Source organism: Sminthopsis crassicaudata, chromosome 3, assembly GCF_048593235.1.
Source record: "Sminthopsis crassicaudata isolate SCR6 chromosome 3, ASM4859323v1, whole genome shotgun sequence".
Taxonomy (NCBI): domain Eukaryota; kingdom Metazoa; phylum Chordata; class Mammalia; order Dasyuromorphia; family Dasyuridae; genus Sminthopsis; species Sminthopsis crassicaudata.
This window is the reverse complement of record NC_133619.1, coordinates 119,038,912-119,066,293: the sequence shown is the minus strand read 5'-3', so window position 1 is coordinate 119,066,293 and position 27,382 is coordinate 119,038,912. Positions and strand designations below refer to the sequence as shown.

Here is a 27,382-nt window from a genome sequence, read left to right as displayed (position 1 = left end):
GGTCTGAGATGCTCCCAAATCAGTGGTGGGATCCAGAGCTTCCTCAGTACCTGACATGGGTCAAAAGTAGAATGAAACTGTTTTAAATACTCTGAGGAGAAACCATTGACCATAGAATTTTTTTTTTAATCTGAATTGACCAGATTTCCTAGTCATTCCTTCCCTCTCACCAACAAAACTATATTAAAAATAAAATGACATGAGTAGATACTACCACAATTGATAGCTGTTCATAACAACATATAGCCAGCAAGTAAGCTGCTCCTGATGGATGTTGCAAATGATCTTTTTAACTTTCAGAGATTTCTATCAAAAATATTTAGTTTAAAAAGGATGAATCAGACTGACTAGAAAACTACATCCAGGCAACCAGTAATCAATCCTCATCTCAAATTCCCAATGCTTTGTCTATTCATGAACAGTCTTATGTTGCTGGATAAGTTTTTCATTCAGTTCCACATGAACAACCTTTTATAGGCTTGCATTTTGTTTCCTCTTGTAGGTTGATGAGGTAATGCTCACCCTGAAACAAGCCTTCAGCACAGCAGCTGCCCTTCAGAGTGCCAAAACCCAGATTAAATTGTGTGAGGCCTGTCCAATGCACTCTTTGCACAAACTCTGTGAAAGAATTGAAGGTATGTATTGACTTGATCTCCACAAAAGAAGTGTGATTTCTTCCTGGCACATAGGAGATATTCAATAAAGACTCATTGACTTGACTTGTATTTGCTAAACCAGAAAAAAACCATTTCTACTTTTATTAATGACTCTTTGTTTCTGATTGAAATATATGTTGTATTCCCTGAAGGTTCAGGTAGAGGATATAGAAAGAGGATATAGAAAGCTTCTTTTAGCAAAGTTCTGTGCTCCAAATATGAGCAAATATTTGTTTAAAATCTCATATCATAAAATATTGTTACTGGTCAATGATTTCATTTTTGTTACTGATATGTTTATTTTTCTGAATAAAAATTTAGAACTTTTAAGAATGACTGATAAAGCATTCTCTAGGGGAGAAAGCATGGCCAGGGTTTGAGGAAAAGAAAGAAAAGTGATTTTTATGAAAATTCAGTAGCTCATCTTTGTATATAGAATAAGCTTTAATTTTTGAAGATGATTACATTCTTATCTCATGTAACTTTGAATATGGTGAAATTTCTTAAAGGCATTTGTTGATTAAGGTTGGATTCCTGGTACAAGTTAAAAACCATTCAAATTTGAATTACTTGATCTTTCATAAGGTCATGGTTTCACAGACTACATTCCTAAATCACTTGTTGATTTGGACTGCTGTTTAGGGAAGGGAAATAAAAATTTAAGTGTAAAGCATTCTTAACACAAAAAATTACAGGTTAAGTGGATGGGGGAGTTTCATAGAGATAGTTCTTTTAATCAGTGGATGACTTGACCAAACAGTGTTACAATAAGATTTTGTGATTTAGCAAATAAAGTTTAGTTAGAAGGTATTTAAAGATCTTATTCAAAGATGAGGTTGATTGGGGTATATGGGTTGGAATTGGGTTAAAAATATGTAGACTTTTTGTTGCCATGGAGATACCCTCCAATGTCCATCAGCTAGTGATGTCTTGGAAATGGGATTGCTGAGATGGCTTTCAAAGAATTCTAGGGTAACAGTACCAGAAAGAAGAGAGTAAGGAGATTCATAGCTCAGGAAATGTCATTCATCTTGGTGAAATAAGGGAACAAGTTGGGCCTACGTGTTCCCCTCTTCCTTTTTCTCTTCAGTAAGGCAATATGAACTGCAGTATTGAAGGCCAGTGAGGGTATTTGCTCTGCTAATAAGGATAATTGGCAAGGGATTATTGCAGAACTGCAGAATTAAAGATAGTCCCCCCCCCTTCCTTTCTTTTAGCTAGGTGTAGCATTGGATAGAGGGCTAGGCCTAAAGTCAGGAAGAACTGAATTTGAATCAAGCCTCTTACACCTATTAGCAGTATGACACAGTGCAGTGATTTATTTTAGTCTGCCTCAAGTTTCCTCAACTGTAAAATGAGAATAACAATTGCACTTTCTAGGGTTGTTGTGAAGATCAGATGAGATATTTCTAAAGCTCTTAGCATAGTACCTGGCACAGAAAAGGTACTTAATAAATACCTGCCTTCCCTCTGATCCTTCCTTCCTTCCTTCCTTCCTTCCTTCCTTCCTTCCTTCCTTCCTTCCTTCCTTCCTTCCTTCCTTCCTTCCTTCCTTCCTTCCTTCCTTCCTTCCTTCCTTCCTTCCTTCCTTCCTTCCTTTCCTCCCTTCCTCCCTCCCTTTCTTTCCTCCCTCCCTCCCTCCCTCCCTCCCTCCTTCCTTCCTCCCTCCCTCCCTCCTTCCTTCCTCCCTCCCTCCCTCCTTCCTTCCTCACTCCCTCCCTCCCTCCCTCCCTTCCTCCCTCCCTCCCTCCCTCCCTCCCTCCCTCCCTTCCTTTCCTCCCTTCTTCCCTTCTTCCCTTCTTCCTTCCCTCTCTTTTCTTCATCCTCCATTATATAAATGAAATTAGTGGTCACCAATCCTGATTGCATAATCCATGCTAGCATTGTAGATAGAAACTGGGGATATTGGTCAGTTTGGGGAAGTTGAGAGATGCAGCCATCCTTTACCAAAAGGCATTTGAGAGAGATAATAAGAAATGCTTTCTCACCTGGAGGCTCAAAAGATTTTTTCATCACTCTGTGATCATAGTTATTAGCCAGCTTGAAGTTGATTTATAGGAGATAGTGTAAACAGATAAAAACTGAAGCAATTTTAAGAATTCTTGTCCTAGAAAAAAGATAAGCAACTGGAGGCAGAAATGAACTACACCAGGATAAAGGCCAGAGAGCAGGGGAACAGTCTCCTTTCAGATTCCGATTCAGTGTATATATGGCATCCTTTACTGGGAGCAATATCCTAAATCCTTCCCCCTCAATATGAAGTTTCCTTCAAAAGTTATTGAAACTGTCCTAGAGAATTCACTGGTTCATGGAACTAAAAGCTCAAGCTGTTGACATCACTTTCTTGTCACTTGAGTACACATAGTGGAGACGCCACAACCCCTCTGGGCTGTTTGCAGGACTGATGATGATAGGCAATTCAGAGGGAGAGGGTCTGTGATTGACTGAGTCAGTGTTCAATGACCTCACTGCCCATCCTCGCTTAATGATTTTCTTCTGCTAAGGCTTGTGTCTCTCTTTTTGTGTCTCATTTTATTTCATCTTCAGATCTAAACTACCAAAGGCCTAGACTGAGACAGGCACATCCCAGGTACAAACACTCTTGTACCTAACTCCATTTTAAACAGCTTATTTAGTGAGGAGGATATTTGTAGAGTGAGGGACTTCCTTTAGATCTTCATTACCAATATCTACATTAGCCTATAATTCTACTGTGAATATTTCCAATATAATTTACTTTAATATGATACTTTAATTCTATGGTAAGATGTAACTGGGCCAAAGAATCAAAAGGGAGTCTTTCGGTTTTTTAAAATGGTGTAGAAGAGGCTTTAGCATGTTTGTAGGCAAAAGGAAATAGTCAATGGAGGGAATAATTGAAGAGAAAGAAAGTAAGGGTAATATGTAGAACAAAATCCTAGAATTCCCAGAAAAAATATTCTCAGGATCAAAGAATAATAACACAATGTCAGGAATTTGAAATTCTTTGAGACAGAAGACAGAGACTAGTGTTTTTTGCTCAGATGAGGAGAAGGTAATTTTGAAGAAACTGTTTAGTGGCATCAAGAACCAGCCAGAGTTCAGGTAAATATGGCTTTAAGGTAACTGGAAACTACCATAGACACTGAATTCAGGAGCAGGGAAGCAAGAGAATTAGTGGTTGGATTGAGTGTCATAGAGTGATAGATTTAAAGATGAAAGGGATTTTTGAGATAATTTTGTCCACTTCAGTTTCTAAAGGAGGAAATGGGCTTAGAGAGACTAAATGATTTGTCCATGGTCACAAACATAATTAAGAACTATGTGTTTGAGTAGGTGAATGTCTAATTTGTTAGACTCCTTGTTGTTGGAGAGAGTACAGGGAGTTGTATAATTGAGACTAAGGTTGGAGACTTTAACCTGAGGTGGTAAGTTTGTGGGGTATAGTGATATAGACTGAGAGCCCATAGTGTTACAAGGCTGCCTTCATCTTCTGCAGCATGGGTGTTTGGTAGTCAAGGTCACAGATAGACTTGTTGCTAGTGGTATGGAACAAATAAAGAGAATTATAATGTTTAGTGCAATCTAGCTTAATTAGCTAGAATCATTAGCTGACTCAAAGGAATAGTTGATTTTACCTTCAGTTTTTTCTGGAGAATATCGGTTGTAGGAGCAGTGTACTAGACTACCTCATGCAAGGGCAGTCTCATTGTGGCTTGGAGGTGATTTTGCCTTCTCAAAAGTCATTTCAGGAGAGCACAGGTTTTTTTATATAGTACCAGATTGTTGGCTTACAAGGAGTTGAGACCTAAAATAAATGAGTAGATTGTTGAGAATAACTGCCCCCAAATGAGTTTATGTTACCAGAACTAGACAAGTACTATATCTTAAGAGTATTGAAAAAGAGTTCCTGTCTGTTGAATAGTCCTCTAGAAAAGGAAAGAGTAAAGACAGGTAGATGAGCTAGTCTTGTGCCTCACCCCCGACCCAAAAAATTCTCAAAAACAAGAAAAGGAAGTGGGTGAAATCTTGACACCATAAACTAGTGAACTTGACTTTGGTTCCTGGTAAACTTTTAGAATAAATCAATAAATAGATAGTTTGTTAACATTTGGAGTAAGAACAGCTTATTCCAAATAACCTCATTTCTTTTTTTAATATAGCTAAAGATTTTAGTGAGACGTTTGATAGATTTTTCACAACATTTTTATGGATGAAGTAGATTGAATGGATTTTAGAATTGATTGGATAAGTGGGTATAAAACATCATTAATTTTATTATATTAATTATTATTAACATATAATATAATGTGATAATAGCATGTGTTATTATATACTATTACATAATAATACAATATTAATTATAAAATTAATAAATTGATGTTTTCCTTGAGCAAGAGCTCCAATTGGAATATGCCTGAGGGATTTGTCTTTGGTCTAGTACTTTTCACTGTTTTCCTTAATAAGGTTCATGAATCAGATCAAAGCATGATTAGCAGTTTTATCTAACCTGTGGAGAAGAACTATTTTGAATTTATAGTTGTGAGGATGGGTAGTAGTGAATTTTGTGGAATTAAATTTGTTCTATGACATATTTCATATTTCTTCTAATTTTTTAGGTCTTTATCCACCAAGAGCCAAACTTGTAATACAAAGACATCTCTCATCATTGACAGATAATGAACAGGCTGACATTTTTGAACGTGTTCAGGTAACAAGTTCCAAAAAAAATTAAAAGTTGGAAATATGCACTATATATAGTAAGTGACAGGACCTGACCCTGTGTTTATAATATTATTTTACTCTTACTCCTGTAACTAAAGTTATAGATGTATGGATAGTTCTCATTACTTAGTAAGTCATATCTAAAGTTTTTACTTTGATTTTACTGGTAAAAATAGTTTAGTATTACTGTTATTTCCTTTTCTAGACAAATTAAGAGTGAGGATAGCTGAAATAATAGAAGCTACATTGCAAAAAATAATTTTTTGTTTCTTTTGTTCTGTTTTGTTTTGTTTTGTTTTGTTTTGTTTTGTTTTGTTTTGTTTTGTTTTGTTTTGTTTTGTTCTGTTTTGTTTTGTTTTTTAATCAGAAAATGAAGCCAGTAAATGACCAAGAAGAAAATGAACTTGTGATTTTGCATTTGAGGCAGTTGTGTGAAACCAAACAAAAGACCCATATTCATATCGGAGAAACTCAGTCGGTAAAAATTTTTTTTCCCCTTCTTAGATGGTCTGTGTCTAAATAAAGTTTGTCACTGTAATGTTGAAGGATTTTTTGAAAATTGCTCAGATTTCACCAAAATAACAGAAGGGATAAAAGAAATTTTATTTTGCTTTAAATTCTAGTATTCCTTTGGAATAAAATCCTAAGAACTATATATACTTTTGTATATTGTAAGGAAATTATAATTGCATAAGAAATATTTTAAAGAACATTGTTTTTATTGATTGAAAAAATACTAAGATGTTTTTGGAATATGATTAGTAGATCACATATAATTAATAAAGGATACTAGAGCTTTTAGGTGTATTATTTTGTTTTCTGATTAAATTAATGGAGACTAATAGAGTGATAAGATCACTGGATTTGGAGTCATAGATCCTAGGTCTAAGCCCTCTGTCCGTCCATTAGTAACTTTGTGACCTTAAGCAAGTCCCTTAATCTTTTTGAGCCTTCTTTATCTTATCTGTAAAATTATACTGGCTATCTCATAGTTTTGTGATGAGGAAACTTTTAAAAATTGACATGTAGGTACAATTGTGTACTCTTAATGTTATTTGAACAAAATTTTAGGGGCCCTGATCAGAAGCAGCAGGATAGGAAGTAGAGATATGGTACTACATATATGAAAATTTCTGCCACAAACTAAATTACAATTTAGCCCTTTTAACTTTATTCATTCAGGTGGAGAGTGACAGCCATATTATAATCTTTAAACAAAACTATGTTATAAAAAATGCAAAGTAAATATAGATGCTTTCTTAATTTACAATACAAAGGATTTCTTAATTTGTTAATATATTGTTGTATTGAAGGGAAGTAGGAAAGAAGCTAAATTGGGATTAACAGAATTTATCATTTATGCCCAAAATAGCTTTCCCTCTTGACATTTTTATTTCTGCCAATGGTATTATCAGTATTCCAGTAATCTAAGTTCAATTTTTTTTTTCATCAATGGTTCCTACTCTGTTACCAGGTTCTATTTATTCTTTTATCATGATATTTTTATGTTTCTTCCTGAGTTCTTTATCACTTTGTATTTTCTTTGGCTGTCCCCCATGCATATAATGCCGCCTCTCCTCATCTCCATAAGAAGCCTTTTCCAGTCCTTAATTCTAGTAAATTCCCTCTGTTAAATATTTCTTTTTGTTCCTATATATAGCTTGTTTGTACATACTTATTTGTCTCCTCAATTAGATGGTTAGCTTCTTGAGGGCATGGACTTTCTTTTGTCTTTCTTTGCATTCTCAATGCTTAGCATTGTTGTTATTGTTGAATCATTCAAGTGTGTTGAGTTTTTTTTGCGACTTCCATGGTTCACAGCATTTCAGCCCCTTGAATCTTCCCAACATCAGGGTCTTTTCCAGAGAGTTCTGTTTTCTCATTATGTAGCCCAAGTATTTAAGTTTGAGCTCCAGTATTGACATTCAGATGATTAGTCTGAATTAATTTTTTCAAGTATTGACTGATATGATCTTGATGTCCAAGGAACTCTCAAAATTCTCTCCTAGCATCACATTTCAAATCTGTTGGTTCTTCTGTGGCCAATTTTATACTCTAAATCTCATAGCCATATATTACTTCTGGAAAATTTATAGTTTTGATTATATAAACCTTTGTTGGTAAGGTGATGTCTCTCCCTTTTAGTATGATATCCACATGTGCCATAGGTTTCCTTTCAAGGAGCAAGTGTTGTTTACTTTCATGGCTGTAGTTTCTGTCTGCATTTTGTGCCCAAGAATGTATCATCTGATACTGCTTTCATTTCTTCTTCTTTGTTTGCCAGGAAGTGATGGGACCTTTTGCCAAGATCTTAGTCTTTTGATGTTAAACTTCAAACCAGGTTTCACACTCTTCTCTTTCATTCTTAACAAGATACTTTTTATAATTGTTCACTTTCTGCCATCAGAGTGGTATTGCCTATGTATCTGAGATTGTTGTTACTTCTCCCTGTTACTTTAATTCCAGCTTTTGGTTTTCCTGGACCAATATTTCCCATGATGTACTTTATATGTAAGTTGCATAAATAAAACAACAACCTATAAGTATGTTGTAATCCTTTTCCAGTCTTAAACCTGCATATTTGGAAAATTTAGTGCTGACCACTAGATTGGAAAAGATCAATTTCCACTTAATATAAAAGAAGGACAGAGACAAGGAATGTTCAAATTGCTAAACAGTTGCACTAATTTCTAATGGCAGCAAAAATATGCTTAAGATTTTGCAAAATAGATTTTAGCAGTATGTGAACTAAGAATTACCAGAAGAGCAGACTGGTTTTTGAAGAGGCAGAAGAATTAGTTACCTGTTTGTCAATGTTTGCCAGATTATGGGGAAAGCCAGGTTGTTCTAGAAAAAGATCTTTTGCTTCATTGACTACATTAAAGCCTTTGACTATGTGGATCACAACAAAATGTGACAAATGTAATGTTCTGGTCAGCTTTCTGGAGGTCTTTGGATCAGCCTTCCTTTTAGTTGAGTAATCTTCACGAGAATAGCCAGGAATAAAAGGGCTAAAGTCCAAATTCTTTATTGTCTCTTTCACAGCCTGTCTCCTTGCCTGGCTAGCTTAGGCTAGCTTTCTGGAGGCCTTTCAGACGGGCCTTGGTCTCAATGAAGAAATGAAGGGGGACAGGCCAGCCACCAGGGGTGGGGGTGAGGGGAGATGGAGTGAATGTCTCTCTTCCAGTCCTGTTGGCTCTTATATACTCTATTATAATTACATTACCCTAGGTGTCAGTCAATCTTGTAGAACTATTTTAAGTACTAAGTACATGTACTGAACTAGAGAACTATTAATCACCATGCTAAACTAGATAACCTTTATCTTATCAATTCCTCTGAGTTAACTCCTTGTTTCAAGTATGCTTCTCCAGAGTTCTGGTTCTCTACCGACAAGTCCTCAAAAAGATGGAAATACTAGATCATTTTTCTTGTCTCTTAAGGAATCAGTATTCAGGTCAAGAAGCAACAGAATTGAACATGGAACAACTGATTGGTTTCCGATTGGGAAAGGACTGCTTAGCATATTGTTTGGCATTTAATAAATGTTTTTTGGCTGATTGATATCTGGATTCATACAATAACCACCTTAACTGATCTCCCTTACTTATATCTTTTCCTTTCTGTCCTGAAAATTATTTTTTTCCAGAACATTCCTTTCATAATATTCTCTGACATATAAACTTTTACAGAGACTCTTTATCAATTACAGGGTAGAACCTAAACTCTTTGGCACTTGAGATCTTCTGTAGTCTGCCCTTATCTTGTCTTTTTCTTTACTTTTCTGTGTGTTCATCTTCTGGCAGACTGATCTTTTTTCTGTATTTTGGATATACTTTGCACATTCTTTCCTTTCATGTTTAAACTTAGATCGTATCTTCTAAAGCTTAGATCATATCTTCTGTCTTTCTGTTTTTTCCTCTTGCTTTTCGAGTTCTATCCATCCTTTGACACCCCTTAATTTTCTTGTTTTCCATGAATGCTTTTCTGACTTAGCATTCTTAGAATTAGTTTTTTGAGGGCAAGAACTATTTAGCCTCTGTTATATCTCTACTGCTTAGCAGAATGTGTGCTGCATAGTAGGTGGTTAACAAATGCTTGTTATTTGATTGATTGCTTATAACAGAAGTGCTAAGCTTGTTAGCCCTTAGTTTCTGCTTTAATATATGGCCTATAGGAATCTATTTCATGTGAGTTTGACACCACTGATCTATACCACTCTTTGCCTTTTTATCTATATTTCACAACTCCCCAGTGAAACTATAAGTTCTTCCAGTAAAATATGCAAAGAGATAGTTTATATCTCTTTGTATCATAGTCTGTATTAGTCAATTGTCAATTTTTAAGGAGGTAATATTCCTAGAAAATATTGTGAAAGTAAAAAATATGCTTGTTGATTATTTGAACTTTTAGGAAAAGGGCTTATGTGGTCACCAAAAATTATGGTCTTTTGCTAAAGATGGCTGAAGATACATTTTTATGCATACAATTTCTTATAACAAAGCATTATTTTAAAAAAATATTTAATTTAATTAATTTTCTTAACACAGCAACCATGAAAAACAATCTCATAACATACAGGGGAGAGGAGAGACAGTGCTGGACAGGGGGTGAGGGACTGGGGCAATGTGATGTCAGAAGAACTTGGAGGTGAAAAAGGGAAAGAGGCAACCTATGTATCTAATCTCCTTTTTGTTCTGTGGCTGAACTGTTCTCCATCAAAAGCACAAGCTTTGGGGAGAACTCCTTTAGAAGTCTGGCCGATTCCTCTGAGTTGTACCCTTAGAGCAACCCAGGCAGGGGTAGGAGGCAGGACACATTAGTATTCACAGGAAAGCAAGGTGACCACCTTCTTTTTCATTTCCAACATTTTGTACTTAAAAAGTTAATTTAGTATTTCTAGACAGCTTCAAAAACTCTTTTATGAATAATTTTCTTCTTTTTTGGGGTATAAACTAATACTCATTGGACTTCTCTCTCTCTCTCTCTCTCTCTCTCTCTCTCTCTCTCTCTCTCTCTCTCTCTCTCTCTCTCTCTCTCTCTCTCTCTCTCTCTCTCTTTTTTTCTGTGATATCTAGCCAGGAATATGCATGGTTGCCAACATGAACATGAAAATGAAGTTATTTGTGTAATGAAATCACAGGAATGTTTGAAGTCACAAAAGTTACAGGCTGAACTATTAAGGATAGATTGTATCTTGTACATAGCTGGTATTCTTATTGTATGGGTAGAAGTGCTCAGTTCCTTCTTTTTGTGGATGAAGAAACTGAGAAATTACATCCAATAGCTTCATTTTAAAGAGTTTACAGATTAGGAAACCTATGCATAGGAAGGTTAAGGGACTTTCCCATGGATAATTCAATTGACTGATTAAATGCTTTAATTGTGTGCTTTCAATGTACCTGTGCAAGACTTTTAGAAATAGAATATAACTCTACTTATTCTCCAAGTGGTACTTTGTCCATTGGAATGTCCTACTGCTGTTTTCCTCTGCTTACTTGGTATAAAATTATGCAGTTTATTAAAAATGACATATTGTAGTTACTCTTGTCCTATCAAATGTAATTATTTCTCATGATCTTTAAAAGAAATGCACCATAAAAACTTGAGCGTTTTCTCTTACTGCCTTCTTTATTTTTACAATGAACACTTGAATCTGTATTCTTTATATATTACTTGTAAATAATTTGTGCTACTGAAACATATCCTTTCTTCAGCTATGGCAGGGTTTTTAGGTTGCCTAAGATGTACAATAAGCCCAAAGCAGGCAAGCATGATTACATATGATAGTATGATGTAGTGAAAAGAAGTGTTGAGAGTTAGGACACCAAGCCTCTAAGCCCATTTCTTCCTTACTTGAAGTTATCTGGCACTGATTGCTTCACCATTTCACATTTTAGTATCGTGTTAGGATCAGGTGGCAGGGGTAGAGGTGAGGAAGGGATCAAGGGTAGAGGCCTCCTAAGGTGTCTTTCATTTGTTTCTGTGATTCTATTTCAAAATCAAAATTCATTTTTGTTCTTTTGTAGACTCTTTCTAATAATGCAGTTCCTGAAAATGTGGGCAGCAGTGGCAGGTTCAAACTTGACATTTTGAAAAACAAAGCTAAGAGATCCTTGACCAGCTCTCTAGAAAATATCTTTTCAAGGGTAAGTTTTACAAGCTACTCAAGTACTTTTCTATGTGATATTGACTGTAAATCAATATACACCATTTCATTTTTTTCTAAATAGGCAAACAGACTCTTTATTTGTCATTATCAAAATTAATACTTTTCTTTACATAAACTCTAGTTTAAAGAAAATTGCAAACATAATATTTATGTCTGGTGTTATTATGCTGATTCTCATACCTGAATTATCTGTAGAGTTCGAGTAATGAAGACACAGGCATTAAAAAATGGAAACAGGATATTTAAAATTTTAATCCTTGAAGAACTCAGTGCATTTTACTACAAAAAAAAATTGTTATAAAACTCCTCTTTTGTACTTGTCTGGAATCTTAGGGAAAATCTTAAAAGTCAAGAAGTACATATTGTGAGAAACAAATTTATTAGAATATTATATATACTTTAGTATTAATAGTAAAAATAAAGAACTCAACAATGTGATCATGTTTTTGTTTTTATTTGTTATATTAGGCTAAATATCTAATTAGAACAAATCAACTCAATTCTTTTAAACATTTTTCCCTATTTATTATGTTGTGCAAAAAAAAAAAAAAACAGATCAAAAGGGGAAACCATGATAAAGAGAAAAACTAACAAATAAAAATGAAAATATTATATTTTGATCTATATTTAGACTTCATGATTCTCTCTCTGGATGTGGATGGCATTTTCTATCCCAAGTCTATTGGAATCCACAAACATTAAGTGTTTTAGAGCTTGTAGTTATGTGAGTGGAGAGAAGGAAAAATATCAGACGTGTTATAAAGGTAAAAGACATGACAATAGATTGGGTATGAAGTATGAGTGTTAGTGAGTAAAGATGACACTAAAGTTTCAAGTCTGAGGACCAGGACAATGGTGGTACCCTCGACAATAATAGGAAAGTTAGGAAGAGGAGAGAATTTGATGAAGTCAGTTAGTATTGGAAACAGGGTTGCAGAAGAGAGCCAGATTTCTAGAAGATGGAAAGAGTGGTAAAGGAGAGATTTAAGATGAAAATAAATTTGTTATAGAATTTCAGAGAGCATAGTAGAATTAGTAAGCAAATCCAAAGTGGGGTTATTTGGAAAGTAGACTTGAAGGGAGTGTGAGGGTAAGAGGTCAGGTAGTAGGGAATGGTGTTTGGTACAGTGATGGCTGGGAATTCATAATCATTTAAAGGAAGAGAGTATGATGGTGTGGGAGAATTATATTTTGAATAAGTCCTTGAAGAGTGTCAATGATTAAAGAGATCTTATGAGGAATGCAGGAAATTAAACTATTCAGTGACCTTCCTCAAGGTCCATCCTTATTGCATGTGGTAATGTGTGTTCTGTGAATCTCAGAAGTTCCACTTTAGAAAAGACTGAAAGACAAAGGTATGGCTTGAAAGTATCTGGTAGGAGAGTGGAATGAAACAAATGATGTTTGAATTAAACTGAGATGCTCTCATAAAATGCCAATTATTTTTATTGCTCAGTAATTTGTAGAACTCCTTAATGGTAGGACAAGAAAGTGTGTGTGTGTGTGTGTGTGTGTGTGTGTGTGTGTGTGTGTGTGTGTGTGTGTACACTCATATTACATTGTTCCTCCAAAAAACCCCAAAGCATCAAATATTTAATGATTTGAAATTATATTTATTCCATATTATCATACATGGAATTTATTATTATTACTTTTTGGTATCAAGAAACTCTGTATTTCATCAAAAAGAAATTGCCTGCTAAGCTTTTATTTCACTATATCATAAAGACTTCTGTCTAATTTATACTCGTGTTACATTTCTAAACTAATTATATTGATTTTAAGCAAAATTTACTGGTCCTCTTTATATTCAAACACCCTAATTTAATGAACTATGGAGAAAATAGTGATAGAAAAAAAGGAATTCCATTTGTAGGTAATAATTAATTTTTTATATTGGTATATGGTACTTTAGACTAGATAGTTACTTATCCTGGAGTATTATGAAGTAGTTTTATGTTTCATTTGAGAATTACATTAGGATCAGAGGATCAAGGAGCTAGAAGAGACCTTGGAGGCACTTTATTCAACTTACTCTTTTTATAGAGAGCAAAATGACTACATGCTCTCTGAGGTCCTTTGTAGTTCCAGTGTTCTGTGCTCTTTTGATAGTTTTATATTCTTTTATTTGATGCTCAAGTGGGTTTGAATCTTTCCTTTTTATCCCGCCAGTTCCCATGCTTCCATTGGTAAGACTGACATAGCCTATAAACCATTCCCAGTAATAGAACAGCAGACTCGTTTTGGTCAAGATGGTGTTCCAAGGTATTTCAAATTATGAGTCTAAACAAGTTCTTAAATCATGCAAAAAAGAATAGGATTTTTTTTTGTGTTGTTATTTGGAAATAGTTTGTGTAGTATTTAGTTTATTTAGTGAAAGAGAGTTTGTTGTTGTTTTTTTTTTTTTAAACATCTAGACTTGCCAGTTTTCCTTCTCTGGGTTATGTAGTTAGTATAACACTGATGTTTTAGTCATATGGTTTAGCCTACAATCACTGCCATTTTTAGATGTCAAGACATACTGTATAGCTAACTATAGCTATTTGTGAAATAGGATCACTGTTATATATGTGGAGAAGCTTACAAGCCATTTAAAATGAGGCAAGGAAAACATTGATACATGTATTACCAAATTAGTAATTTGGTATATTCCAGTTATCCAGTTATAAGCATATTTCAGAGTAAGGATCTAATGAAAAAAGCAGGTTTCCAAGTATATCTTTCCTTAGTGTATCAAGATTGACTTCATCTGCTTAAAACAGATAGCTTCATGGGCAGGTCCAATTAGAATTGGAAAATAAATGTTTTAGTTTTTATTACATGAAAAACCATGAATATGCTAGGCCACTGTCAGTGAAAACAAGCTCTTTGCTTATTTTTTCTCTGGTAGTGATGATAATTATGTGTTGTATTGCTTGAAAGGAAGAAAGGAAAGAAGAAAGAAAAGAAAAAAATAAACAAAAGAAGAAAGGAAGAAAATAAACAATCAAATGTCTTCTAGGTGCCTGATATTATGCTAAACACCTTACAAATAATATCTCATTTGACCCTTACAAGAACCCTGCAACATAGACATTATCATCCTCGTTTTACAGTGGAGGAAATTTAGATAGACAGAGGTCCAGTGACTTGCCTAGGGTCCCACAGTTAGTAAATGTGTCTGAGGCTGGATTTGAATTTAAATCTTCCCTACTCTAGGCTCATTGATCTATCTACTTCACCACCTAGTAATAGGAAGAGTGCTGCCTAAGCAGTCAGGAGGCTAATTTGGATCCTGATTATGGTGCTTTCTTGATATGACCTTGAACAAGTCATTCATTTCTTCTGAAATTCATTTTCCTCATCTGTGAATTAGGGATAATAAAATATATATTTGGTAATAAGCATTCATTGTTATGCTATAAAATTAAATAAGAGTGAAACTTTTCATTAAAGTTTTATCTGCCTAGTCTTTATTCAACTTCATGTCTCTCTTTTGGATCCCGTTTAGGTTCATTGATACTCCTTCTAATTGTGAATTTTCTACTATTCTCATAAGGGCCCTCCCAGGGCTATAAGCATATTGGAAGATGCAATATTTCACATGTGCTCTGCTTCTCAGTTACATTCCAGTATAATCCTTGTATTTTTAACTACAACATGGTAATTGCTAATTCAGGAAAAAATAGAAATCTTACCCAAATGTGCAAGGTTGCTTTTTTTTCTTTTCTTCCCTTAACCAATTCAAGGTCCCATTTGAATTTGGGGACAGTGTGTGTGTGTGTGTGTGTGTGTGTGTGTGTGTGTGTGTGTGTGTGTGTACACACACACACACACACATACACACACACACATGCATAAATATGTATACACATACTTGCCAATAAAGCAAAATTGCTGAGGATTTTCTAATTGGAAATAGGTACTTAGAATTTGGGAAGTGTTATATTTTCTGCCTACCCATTCCTAACTTAGTTGAGAAGAGTTTGTAATTTTATTTTTTTTTTCAAATTAAACAATCTTATATAATGGGTAGAGCTTTAAGTTTAGAGTCAGAAAGATTTCAGTTCATATGCAGGCTCAGACACTATTATTAGTTTTGTGACCCTGAACAAGGCATTTAATCTCTGCCTGCCTCAGTTTCCTTATCTGCCAAATGAGGATAATAATATTTGTAAAGCTCTTATCACAGTGCCTAGGCACTTAACAAAAGCACACAGTATCCTAGGTGCTTAATAAATATTTATTTCTTTCCTTTCCTTCCCTCCAACCCCCAAGGTAGGGGCATGAGATTGGGGAACTTAAACATTTGATTTATGTAGAGTTTATTCTTCATTTTCTTGGAGAAAACATTAACTCTACTCTTTTTGAAGAAAATGTTTAGACACACATGTGTATATATATATATATACATATGTGTATATATATACATATGTGTATATGTATATACACATATGTATATATGTGTTTATTTTACATTTTTGTGCCTATATATTTGTGAAAACAACAGTCTAAGAGATGGAAAGTTGTATTGGGTTATTTTTAGTTATGTCCAACTCTTTGTGACCCCATTTGGGGTTTTCTTGGTAAAAATACTGTAGTAGTTTGTTGTTTCCTTCTCTAGCTCTTTTTACAAATGAGGAAACTGAGGTAAACAGGGTAAATGACTTGTCTTTGAGGTGGGATTTGCACTCATAAATATGAGTCTTTTTGACTCCTGGCCTGATATTCCATCCACTGTACTATTTTGATAGAAAGTCCTGGGTTTAAGTCCTGTCTCTGAAATCCATTTGCTGTGTTATCCTGAGTTAAGTCACTTAAAAGTTCAGTGCCCTAGGCACTCTCTAAGATTCTCCGTTGCCAAAAATTGCTGCTCTATAAACATTTTTAAAGTACTTATTAAGTCCTAGGCACTGTATAAGCACTAGAAATAAAGAGAAAGGGAAAAACAGCCCAATTCCCTCAAGGATCTTATATTCTAATGAGACAAGGTACATATAAGTAGGTACATAGTAGATTTATACTTTGTAGATCAAAGGTAATTTCAGAAGGAATGGTACCAACCACTGAGGAGATCACAAAAAGACCTTTTACAGAAGTTAGAATTTGAGTTGAATCTTGAAGGACGCCAAGGAAGTAGACATGAAGAGAGGGAATGTTAGTCTCTCAGCATGGAGAGAGCCAGGGAAAAAACATAGAGAAGGAAGACAGTATCTTGGATGAGAAATACCGAGAATTCCTCACACTGATAAAAATGGGAAGCCCCCTGAAAAATATATATTACAGATATGTGCTTATAAAAACTTTTCGTATACTTCCTAGAATAATTTTTTACTTCTGTTGTCTATATTTCAAGCTTTTACTTCTTCTTTGTAGATGTTGACAACCACCCTTGTTATGGAGACTAGCAAATAGCAACTAAAATTTATATAGTATGTAACCCATTTGGTCCACAGAACAATCCTGGGAGATGGGTGGTTATTGTTATATTCATTTTACAAATGAAGAAACTGAAGCACACTTGCCCAGTGTCACACAGCTAATGATTATTTGAGCTAGATTTGAATTTGTCTTCCTGAATCCGAGTCAGTGTCTCATCTACCATACCATATTATTGCCTCTAATTCCTACTCTTAATTCCTTGAAATACTAACATTCCTAACCTTAGATTTAGAATGGACCTTACACAACCTTTTTCAAGTCCTAATTTAATAAGAATGCCTTCTATATCATCTAAAAAAGGTGACTGTCCAATTCCTGCTTGAAGATGTCATTGGTGGGGAACTAGCTACCTCTGGGTCAAGTTATTCCATTTTGAAGCAATACTAATTGTTAGGATGTTTTCCCTTCTATCAATTCTAAATATGCTCTTGTGAAGCTTTGTATGAATAATCACAGAATTTCTGAATTAGAAGGGACCTCAATGGGCATATAATAGAAACTATAAATGAATGCACTATAACATAACTCTTAAGTATTCTAGTCTCTGCTGAAAAACCTCATTACCTCAGGAGGCAGTCCATGCCAATTTGGACAGTTTTAACTATTAAGAAGTTTTCTCTGACACCAAGCCTAAATAATGAAATTCCTTTCCATTTTTATTGGTTCTACCCTTAGGGAACACACAGAACAAATCTAATCTCTCCTCTAGGACCACTCTTCCAATACTTGAAGACAGCTAACTTATCCCCAGGGCATCTTTTCTTCTCCAGACTAAACTGGTACCTCATTCTATGAAGTATAGAGCAGAATGCCCTCAGTTAGTATTAACCTATTTATCATACTTATAGCATGCTTTATATTCTGGATACTGTCCCAGGAGAGTGGAGTTTAATTAGAAATTCAGATCAGTACAAACTAAATGAATGGCACCTTTGTTCATTGTTTTGACAGGAGGCCCACTATGAGTTAATGTGTAAGGGATGAGCTTCTGGGCTCTGAGAAAATTTCTCACAGCCCACCAGGTCCAAAGAGCAGGCCTCTATCACTAAGAGCCGTGGGTGAGCCAGGCTTTTCATATGCCTCTTTTATCTTCCAATTTTTCTTTTCAACAAATTATAATGTCCAAAGACTTTGAAGCATAAATCTGGGAGTGGAGGTAATAGATTAAAACCTTTGCCACTTGCTGCCTATATGACCTTGGACAAGATTTCTTAACCCATTTGGCCTTTGGTTTTCTCATCTATATGATTGGATTATTGAGCTAGATGATCCCTAAGACTCTTTATAACTCTAAATCCTAAGATTCTAACATAGTATAGGGTGTAGAAATCATCCATAAATTTACCAAAGAGCTTCAGAGTTCATTCTCTGCCTCCTGCCATGCTTTCCACAGAGTGGGAAGGATTTGAATTGGTCTAAGATGATTTCTTGGGATAGTCTTGTTTGTCCTCATCCATATTTATTCTTTCTGAGAAAAAATCAAAAGCCAAATTTCTTCTATTGTCATCTTATTTCCATCTTGTATAGAGGTATTATGGTAAAGTAGAAAGAATATTGAAGTATGGGAAATAGAGAACCAGGGTTTAACCCCAGTTGGATAAGCAATGACTACATAAGTTTTCCTATAGAATCAGGGATGATCAAGGGAACAAGCATTGATTAAGTACCTACTATGAGTCAAGCAATGGGCTAAGAACTTTACACATATTATTTCTTTGGTTTTCACAACAACCTTGTAAAGTATAATTTCTATTTTAAAGTTGAGGGAACTGAGGCAGACAGAGTTAAGCTATTTTCTTAGGGTCAAACAGCTAGTAATAGTCTGAGGCCAGCTTTGAACTTAGGACTTCCTGACTCCAGTCCCAGAATTCCATCCATGCCAGTTTCAACAATGAAAAATTATTATCATATATATTTTTCTGTTAAATCAAATTTATTTATTATCTTTCAAATGATCTCAAGATAAATGAAAAAATAAAAAGTAGGTTAGTAAAGCTAATCAAACCTCTTTGATGATATGTGTATTATTCCATACTATACATATCTCAAGATAAATGAAAAAATAAAAAGTAGGTTAGCAAAGCTAATCAAACCTCTTTGATGATATGTGTATTATTCCATACCATACACATCTCAAGATAAATGAAAAAATAAAAAGTAGGTTAGCAAAGCTAATCAAACCTCTTTGATGATATGTGTATTATTCCATACCAATAGCTTCCTACTTTTGGATTCATTCTTGGTCACTATAATGGCATAATATCAGGTTTTATTTTATATACTGTTATAGTCATTGTATATATTGTTTTCTTTATCATGCCTGCTTCTCTTGGTATCAGTTCAATAAAGTCTTCCTGTGATTCTCTCAATTCTTCATATTCATTTTTTTTTTTACCACTCAACAATATTTGCTTACATCTATTTATCAAAACATTTTGTTTATATGGCTCCCAATTGATGGATTCCTATTTTATTTCTAACAAAAAATGTTTCCAACAAAAGTGTCTTTATGGTGTATGGATGTAAGGTTGTCAGCTCAGCAGCAGCATAAGATAACATTCCCAAACTAGCTTTTAGGATTCTAGAGTGAGATACAGAATCAAGTAAAATATTTAATTCTTCTCTTCCCACAGGGAGCAAACAGAATGAGAGGTCGTCTAGGAAGCATGGACAGCTTTGAAAGGTCTAACAGTCTTGCTTCAGAGAAGGTACCAAATGAAGGCTAAATATTTATTTCAGTTTTTAGTAATATATAAGCTAATATAATGTGTCTTGTGTGGCATTAAGTACAAGATACATATTACTATTTGAATTTTCATCATGTTTTTTACATTTCAGCATATATTTAACATTATTAAAGTTGACTGGATTGATAACATGTTCATGTACTACTGATCTTGAAGAGTTCAGTTTGGACTCCATTTATGTTTGGGATAATAGATATCTTCTCTTTTTATTTGGTTAGTTGGGTTACAATAAGATTTTTTGCTATGTAGAGTTTTTCTTCTTGGTGATGCAATTTTATTCTTAGTAATACAAATTCATATAATAATGAAATGTTGTTTTATATATATATATATATGTGTATATATATATATATATATATATATAGTTTTGCTGAATGTTAGAACTAATTTTGATTTTTTTCTCTTTCCTCTTACTTTTTTTCTTAATTTCAACATCATACTCATATTTTTATTTTAGAAAATATCCTTTTCATTTTTTCTCCTGATTCTTGATAATCCTGAAAATTGAAGGATATTCATGCAAATTTCTTTAAAATATGTCACAATTTGAAGCCTATTAAACTAATTTCTTTTTAAACCTATAAAAATTAGTTTCAATAAACTTTTTATTTGTGGAGTTTCCATAGCTAAGAATTTATTTCAAATTTTATTGGTCTTAGGAGTTTAAAAAACATATAGTGACACATAAACAATGTACCCATCTGAATTGGAAGATTTATTAGACTTGTCCATGCAATATGAGACACATACCAGCATAGCTCACTTTTCATTTATTTCCTGTTTTTCATGTTTTTCAGTTTACCTCAGGCAACATGTAGTTGGACAATAGCCTACCCAGGGGACAAGGATGCCTAACAGATTTTATTATTATCCTGATGCTGCTGCTGTTAAAGCTGGTCAATCAGACTGTATGTTGTTTTGACATTACAGGAAATATGTGACTGATATGTCAAGGAAATTAGCAGATACATATACACAAACCCCACCCACTTTTGGTCATGATTCCTTTTCATCTTTCTGCCAACAGCAGAAGTACAGTAACTACAGCATTTTATTGCCACAAAGTGTCAGAGGAAAGAATACCTTGTCTTACCCCCACTTTCTCCTTTTGGTCTGTTTTTGCGGATGCTTTTGTCCCAGAGCAAGCTTCTCCAAAGAAGTTGGTCATGCTCTTCCTGATTAGCGTGCAGCATGGATAAAGGATAAAGAAGAGACCTCTTCTCTCCTGTGAGCTCTCTCTTGTCAGGCCTTCCATGCTTTCTGTGGGAAGGCAAGGCCTCACTCCCCTTTGATCTCTTCTCAGGACTGCTCACCAGGTGACTCTCCGCCAGGCACCCCGCCAGCCTCTCCGCTGTACCCGGCCTGGCAGACCTTCCCTGAAGAGGACTCGGACTCCCCTCAGTTCCGAAGGCGGGCACACACTTTCAGCCATCCCCCCTCAAGTACAAAGAGAAAGATCGCTTTACAGGATGGGCGATCTCAGGGTGTTCAGTCTCCTCTCCTGAGACAGAGTTCCATTGAACAGTGCAGGTGAGTCTGAACTTTCTTTCCTATTAGACTTGACATTGTTGATTTTGGTGAGAGTTGTGCTAGGAGGGAAATGCTGTTACACTAAAAATCATGTCCTATTTTCTGTAGAGGGAGGAGAAAGGCACTCTATAGACCTATCAATATGTTAAATGATGGTAGTCTAAATTATGCATTATGCATATTATTTGGAAGAAATCACAAAACCCCCGCAGTTAACAGAAAATCTCTAAGCAGAGGTTTAACACATATCAACAAACTATTTATGTTTAATAAAGGGAAAAGATTGAAGGGGGTTATCATGCAGTTATTTTGACTGAAATTTTGCTGACTGCACAAATTAGTCAATGGTTTCTAGATAACTATAAAGAAATGAAGTCAGCAAGTTTTAAAATAGCTAATTACTAGAACTTCCTGTTCACACAAAATCACATGATTAGATAAAAGCATATACTAGATTAATTTTAAAGTTGGGATAATCTTTTTGTTAAGTGCAAAATAACATATAAGAGATGATTCTTTTGGATTTCCTTCTAGAATAAAATAATTTTCCTTAATAATAAAGGCAAGGCATACCATAGTTGACAGGAAATATAGCAACCTGAAAAAGCTACTCTAAGAATTTGTGATATGTTATTTCGGAATTTATTTTATTATCTCAACTGTGTTAAACTATGTGTTAAAATTATGTATTGGATTTCTACAATAATGTACACACTTAATATCTTCTTCTCTTCTCACTATGTAACTGAAATAAAAATTTGTTTCCTAGAACTCATATCTTTTCTCTTCATTATATGTGAGAAGTCATTTAGATGATATGGTAGATACTATATGTGATATAGGCATTATAATGACTCTTAAATCTCATATTGATCACATAGAACAACTTTTCTAGTGTTAATTTCCAGAAATCATTAGGACATAAAGTTGGCAAAAAATGTTTTAAAGAAATGCTATAGGATATTAAGTAAAATAAGGCAAAACCTCCATTTCTTCCTATGTAAAGATAGCTCTTTGCATCATATTTTATAATATTTTTATAAAATATAAATGATATTATTTTAATATTAATATATAAAATATATTATGAACAAAAATAAAACAGGAATTACATTTGTATTCTGAGACAGTCAATCTCTTCTTTCCCAGGATTCAGGAATTTAAAATTCAGTAGGAACACTTCTACTAAATGGGATCTTTAGTTACCAAACAATCAGACAAAATATCCTTCAGAATGTCAGTTAAAATAATTATCAACTTATATTTTTAAAACTATGAGATTAAGGGAACATTTTGAGTTAAGCTGTTTATAGCAATGCAGTACAGTTTAGCAGATTTAATTTTTTCCAGTGCTGCATGGACTACATCTATTAAGTACCTTGGATGAACAAAACAAAATCAAAGAAAATGGAAATTGGTATTACAGTAAACTGAAATTTACATGCTAATTTCCAAAAGCAAAAAAAAAAAAAATGTTAGTCCTTTATTTTCAGAAAAGCTTATTACTATTTAATTTAAAATAATCAGGCCTTTGAAGTACTGATAACCTGCTTTTCCTTGTGGAATTTATTTCCTGTGATTATTTCCCATGAAATTTCGCTTACATATGAAAACAAACAACAATTTATCCTAAATTTTTTTAGAATGCATTAAAGACTAAGGCATGATATAAGAGATATGGCATAAATTAGGAAGCATAGCATTAGATTATGAAGCAATGGTATTGCACATAGAGAGTGTTAGCTTTCTCTGTCAGGTCCAATTCCATACTTTCTTTTCTTAGATAATTAATTGATATCAAGAGGCTATTTAATATATCTTTTTAGTGAACAAAATTCTTAACTGTTGTACCATAAATTAAAACAAATTTGCTGTATTTTCTGTGCTTAGCATTCTTCTATCAGGTCGACGCATTCACAAGGAGAGTAAATCTTCTTCTTCCAGTCTTCCAAGTCTTCATACTTCCTTCTCTGCCCCTTCCTTCTCTGCCCCCTCTTTCCTGAAAAGCTTTTACCAGAGTTCAGGTAGACTGTCCCCACAGTATGAAAATGAAATAAGGTGAGAGCAGTAGCCTCTGTTGGCAAAGAAAATTTTTTTCTAGAGTGCTTCTGGTATACTGATGTGCTAATAAAAATTAATAAATTTTGGAGTGACATCTATATATACTGCTTTATGCTAATTTCTAATTTGCTTTCCTAAATATTTGATTTGTTTCTGGGTTGAGTATCCTAATGAGAATTTTAAAAGTAGAAAATTAACCAAAGTGAAGATTTATTTAAAATCGGTAGTTTTCATGCTTTTTTCTAGTGTGGACCCTATCTTAATTTTCTCTCCAGACCTTAGAATCTTAAACGTGGGTATGGTGGTAGGTTGTTTGAGGCCTAGAGCTGATAATATTAAATAATAATTTTTTCTCATGAATCCCTGGATCTGCCTTTTGAAATTCCATAGTTCCTTAGAACAAAGTTTGAAAGCTACTGATAAATGACTGTGCCTAAGAAAGATGATTGATGCATGTTAGTCATTTTTTGAATGGTTTCAAGGAATTAATTATTTACCTGAACAATTTTTTTTGGTATGGACCTAGTATTTTGCATTTAAATGGATATGGGCTTCCAGAACCCACAATTCTAAATAACAGTTAGATGGATGGATAGGAATAAAGGGGTAGGGGAGAGGTTTGATGGTCATTTTTCATTCTAAAAAAGGGAATTTTAAAAATTGTTTATTCATTATGATGGTCAGTCACAATTTATAGTACATGAGAAGAGTAAACAATGAAGTTCCATTTAAAAGCAATGTATATGATAATTTCACTTACTAAACATTTTTTAATCTATTAAGTTTCAGGTACTGTGCTAAATGGTAGGATACTTAAAAAAAAGATTAAAAAAAAAGACTTCTTTCAAAGAATTTACAATTTAATGGGAGAGAGAACATGCAAATTATTATGCACAGACAAGATATATACAATGTAAATGAAAGGTAGTTTCAGAAAGTAGACAGTAACAGTGGGGGAAACAATGAAATTTCGATCCTTTGAAGAAATTTGGATTTTAGCTGGAGTTGTTGCAGAACTAGGAAATGAGAAGAGAAGAGAGAACATTCCATGCATGGGGGACAGCCATTGAAAATAACTAGATTGGTGGGGGTAAAGGTATGGTTTTGGGAAGATCAAGGGGGCTAGTGTCTCCTGTATTAAGGTGTACAAGGTGAGAGGTAAGATGTAAGACAACTAGGAGAATAGGAGGGGGCTAGGTTATGAAGGGCATGAATTCAAACAGAAGACTTGATTTTTGATCTTAGAGGAAATAGAATGTCACTGCAGTTTTGAGTGGGGAAGTGACATAGTCAGACCTGTGTTTTAGAAGTACATCTGAGTAGAGCGGAGAAAGATTTAAGACAGGTAGAGTGATCAGCAGGGCATTTCAATAGTCTGGGTATGTGGTGATGAGGGCCTGAAGTGTAAGAGTAGCAATGTCAGAGGAGAGAAGGGGGATGTATGTGAGAGATGTTACAAGGTTAACAGATGAAATCAACAGGCCTTGGGAAGATCAGGTATGGAAGGTGAGAGTAAGGAGGTGAAGATGATACCTAAGTTTTGAGCCTGGGTAATTGGAAGAATGATTGCTCCTTGGATAGTAATAAGGAAGTTTTAACAAGAGGACTATTGGAAATGGGAAGAGAATAAGTTCAGTTTGAAATTTCTATGAGATCTCTAGGTCAGGATATCCAATAGATGATTGGAAATTATACTAGAAGTCCACGGAGAGGTTAGGGCAGAATAAGTATATTTGAGAATGTTCAACAAAGAGATGATAAATAAAACTATGGGATCATATGCTATCACTAAGTGAAATAGTTTGGAGAGAGAAGAGGGCCCAAGACATTCTAGAAACATGCATTGGTGGCCATGATCTAAATTTTTTGTTTATACTTACATAGCATAAATTACCGTGGTTTTTGAGAACTTCTGATTCATAATGAGCAAAGATCTTTTTGTATAGGAGTTGACAACTTTGAAAACTGCACTGTCATATTCTGTTCTTCTAGCGTGTGGAGAATAGGAGTAGTAACTCTTTGTTGACTTGGCTGTAAGAAGCTGTGGTGATTATAGTTTTGAGGATGACAACTGTATATACATATATATATATATACACACACACACACATATATTTACATATGTTTATAGTTCATCAGAAGAGAGGGAATAATAGCTAACTTACATGATACTTAAAATGGATCCATGTGGCATTTTGGTCAGGTATGTTTCATGTTACAACTACATGTCACAAAAAATAAAGTATTTCATCAGCTCTTATATATAGTTCCATTTTTAGAGATCTCTACACCAAGTATCTGCTTTTCAAATGTATTTTCCCCACACTGGATGGAAAGATAATTTTCAACCTGTGTAGTTTTGAATCTGAACTTGCTGTACATTAGGGACAGAATTAATTTGTAATGAGAGAGATTGGGGAAGGAATGGAGATGGTTAGATTAATGTGGCAAAAATATTTAAACAGAACAACCCTTGAAAAGTATTCAGTGAATTTAGAGTAATCTTTTTTGTGTTCATAGCTATTAAATGTAAGCATGTAGGGCTATTTGTACAGTACCTTGTCTCTCATCTACCCCTACTTCTAGTCATTGATTGAAAGACTTGAGATAAAGCCTATGAGGCATCCAAGGACAGTATTGGATAAATCAGGGGTTTTTTTGTTTATTTTTTGGTGGGAAGAAAAGAGAAAAAGAGCAAAGAGAATCCCATTTTGCAAAAATATTATGCCTCCAAATAAGAAAATCTGTTAAAAATATTGCAGATCAAATTTGGATGGGGGAATGGAGAGGATAAAAAGTTATTTTACCTTTCAAAATTTGTTACTATATGTCATTTTAAAGTATGGGCATATTTATTTTTCTTTAGAATTATTTTCTGATATTCACATTTGCATATTCTCTCTAGACTGGTTTTGATATGGAAAATATAGAATCCAGAGGTACACACTAAATTTCATTGGAAATTATAATTCTGTTTATTGACTTACTTCAAAGGCCATGTTTATAGTGGAGTACTCTAGTAGTTTTGGAATAATTTTTTGTGAAATTGCTTTATTTTACCCCAAATCAAAGAACTCTAAACCTTTCAAACCAAACACTAGGAAGACTTTCTAAGAGCTATTGTGATAATCATATATACTAGGTGTCTTAAAATTCCCAGTGCAGTTTTAAGGTGGTTTTTTTTTTTTTTTTGCTTTTTTTTTTTGGTTGAGGCAATTGGGGTTAAGTGACTTGCCCAGAGTCACATAGGTACTAAGTGTAAAGTTTCTGAGATCTGATTTGAACTCAGGTCTTCCTGACTTCAGGGCTGGTGCTCTATTCACTAAGACACCTAGCTGCCCCTGCAGTTTTTAGTTTTAATAAGTTTTAAAACTGTTTTAAGACTTTTGGGACATCTTCTACTTAAATTGACTTGCAGAAATCTGGGGTTGGACAGTTTCTTAAGTTTGTACCCCAAACAACAGTTTGCTTCATCTTAATCTTTACCTTATTTTGTAAAAAAGTGAAATTTTAATAAATGATCTTGATTTTAGTTGAAAGTAGTTTCCTAATATACTACATGGGTTTCTAAGTATCTGTGACCAAACAAGATACCCAAATACTAAGCAATAGGACAATAATGCACAGTGCTCTAATAAAGTAGATGAATTTATGAATTTTTGTTGCTCACAATAAGTGTAATAACTGTAAGAAATAATACTTTTTTCAGAACTGTTATTTTGAATCTTGGGTATTTAAATTATTGTACGTGGTGTACTCTGTATAGGAAGTGAAAAGTAAAGGAGAATAAATATCATGTATCTTATTTCTAAAATGAAACATGGTGGCATGATAATCAGTTTATATAATGTATTTTATGTTAATTTGTTGTGATGCTTCTTAAAATTTTATCTAAAAGTTCTAGAATAATGTCTTGGAATAGTAACTTTATAGTTATTACTATCAAAGTTCATGAATACAAAGTAAATAATTATTCATCTTCATCTTTACTACTCTCTGCTAGAAAAATGAAATATCTTAGTCAAGATGTTCTGAAATAATTTCCTCACATTCATTTATAAAAATAGTGTAAGCTTTGATTTGGTGCCATT

At 34.1% G+C, this 27,382-nt stretch overlaps 1 protein-coding gene across 3 annotated transcripts in view; it reads left to right on the top strand.

Moving 5' to 3' along the window:
- TBC1D4 (TBC1 domain family member 4) overlaps window positions 1-27,382 on the top strand; it is a 212,384-nt gene that overhangs the window by 134,388 nt on the left and 50,614 nt on the right. For 2 of the 3 annotated variants that reach the window (XM_074299265.1, XM_074299266.1), the window contains exons 5-10: window positions 503-635; window positions 5,255-5,346; window positions 5,728-5,838; window positions 11,390-11,509; window positions 19,587-19,661; window positions 21,004-21,230. In XM_074299265.1, the coding sequence (XP_074155366.1) occupies window positions 503-635; window positions 5,255-5,346; window positions 5,728-5,838; window positions 11,390-11,509; window positions 19,587-19,661; window positions 21,004-21,230 (758 nt within the window). Of the gene's footprint in view, window positions 1-502; window positions 636-5,254; window positions 5,347-5,727; window positions 5,839-11,389; window positions 11,510-19,586; window positions 19,662-21,003; window positions 21,231-23,120; window positions 23,289-27,382 lie in introns of all 3 variants that reach the window. The other variant, XM_074299264.1, reaches the window with a different exon arrangement.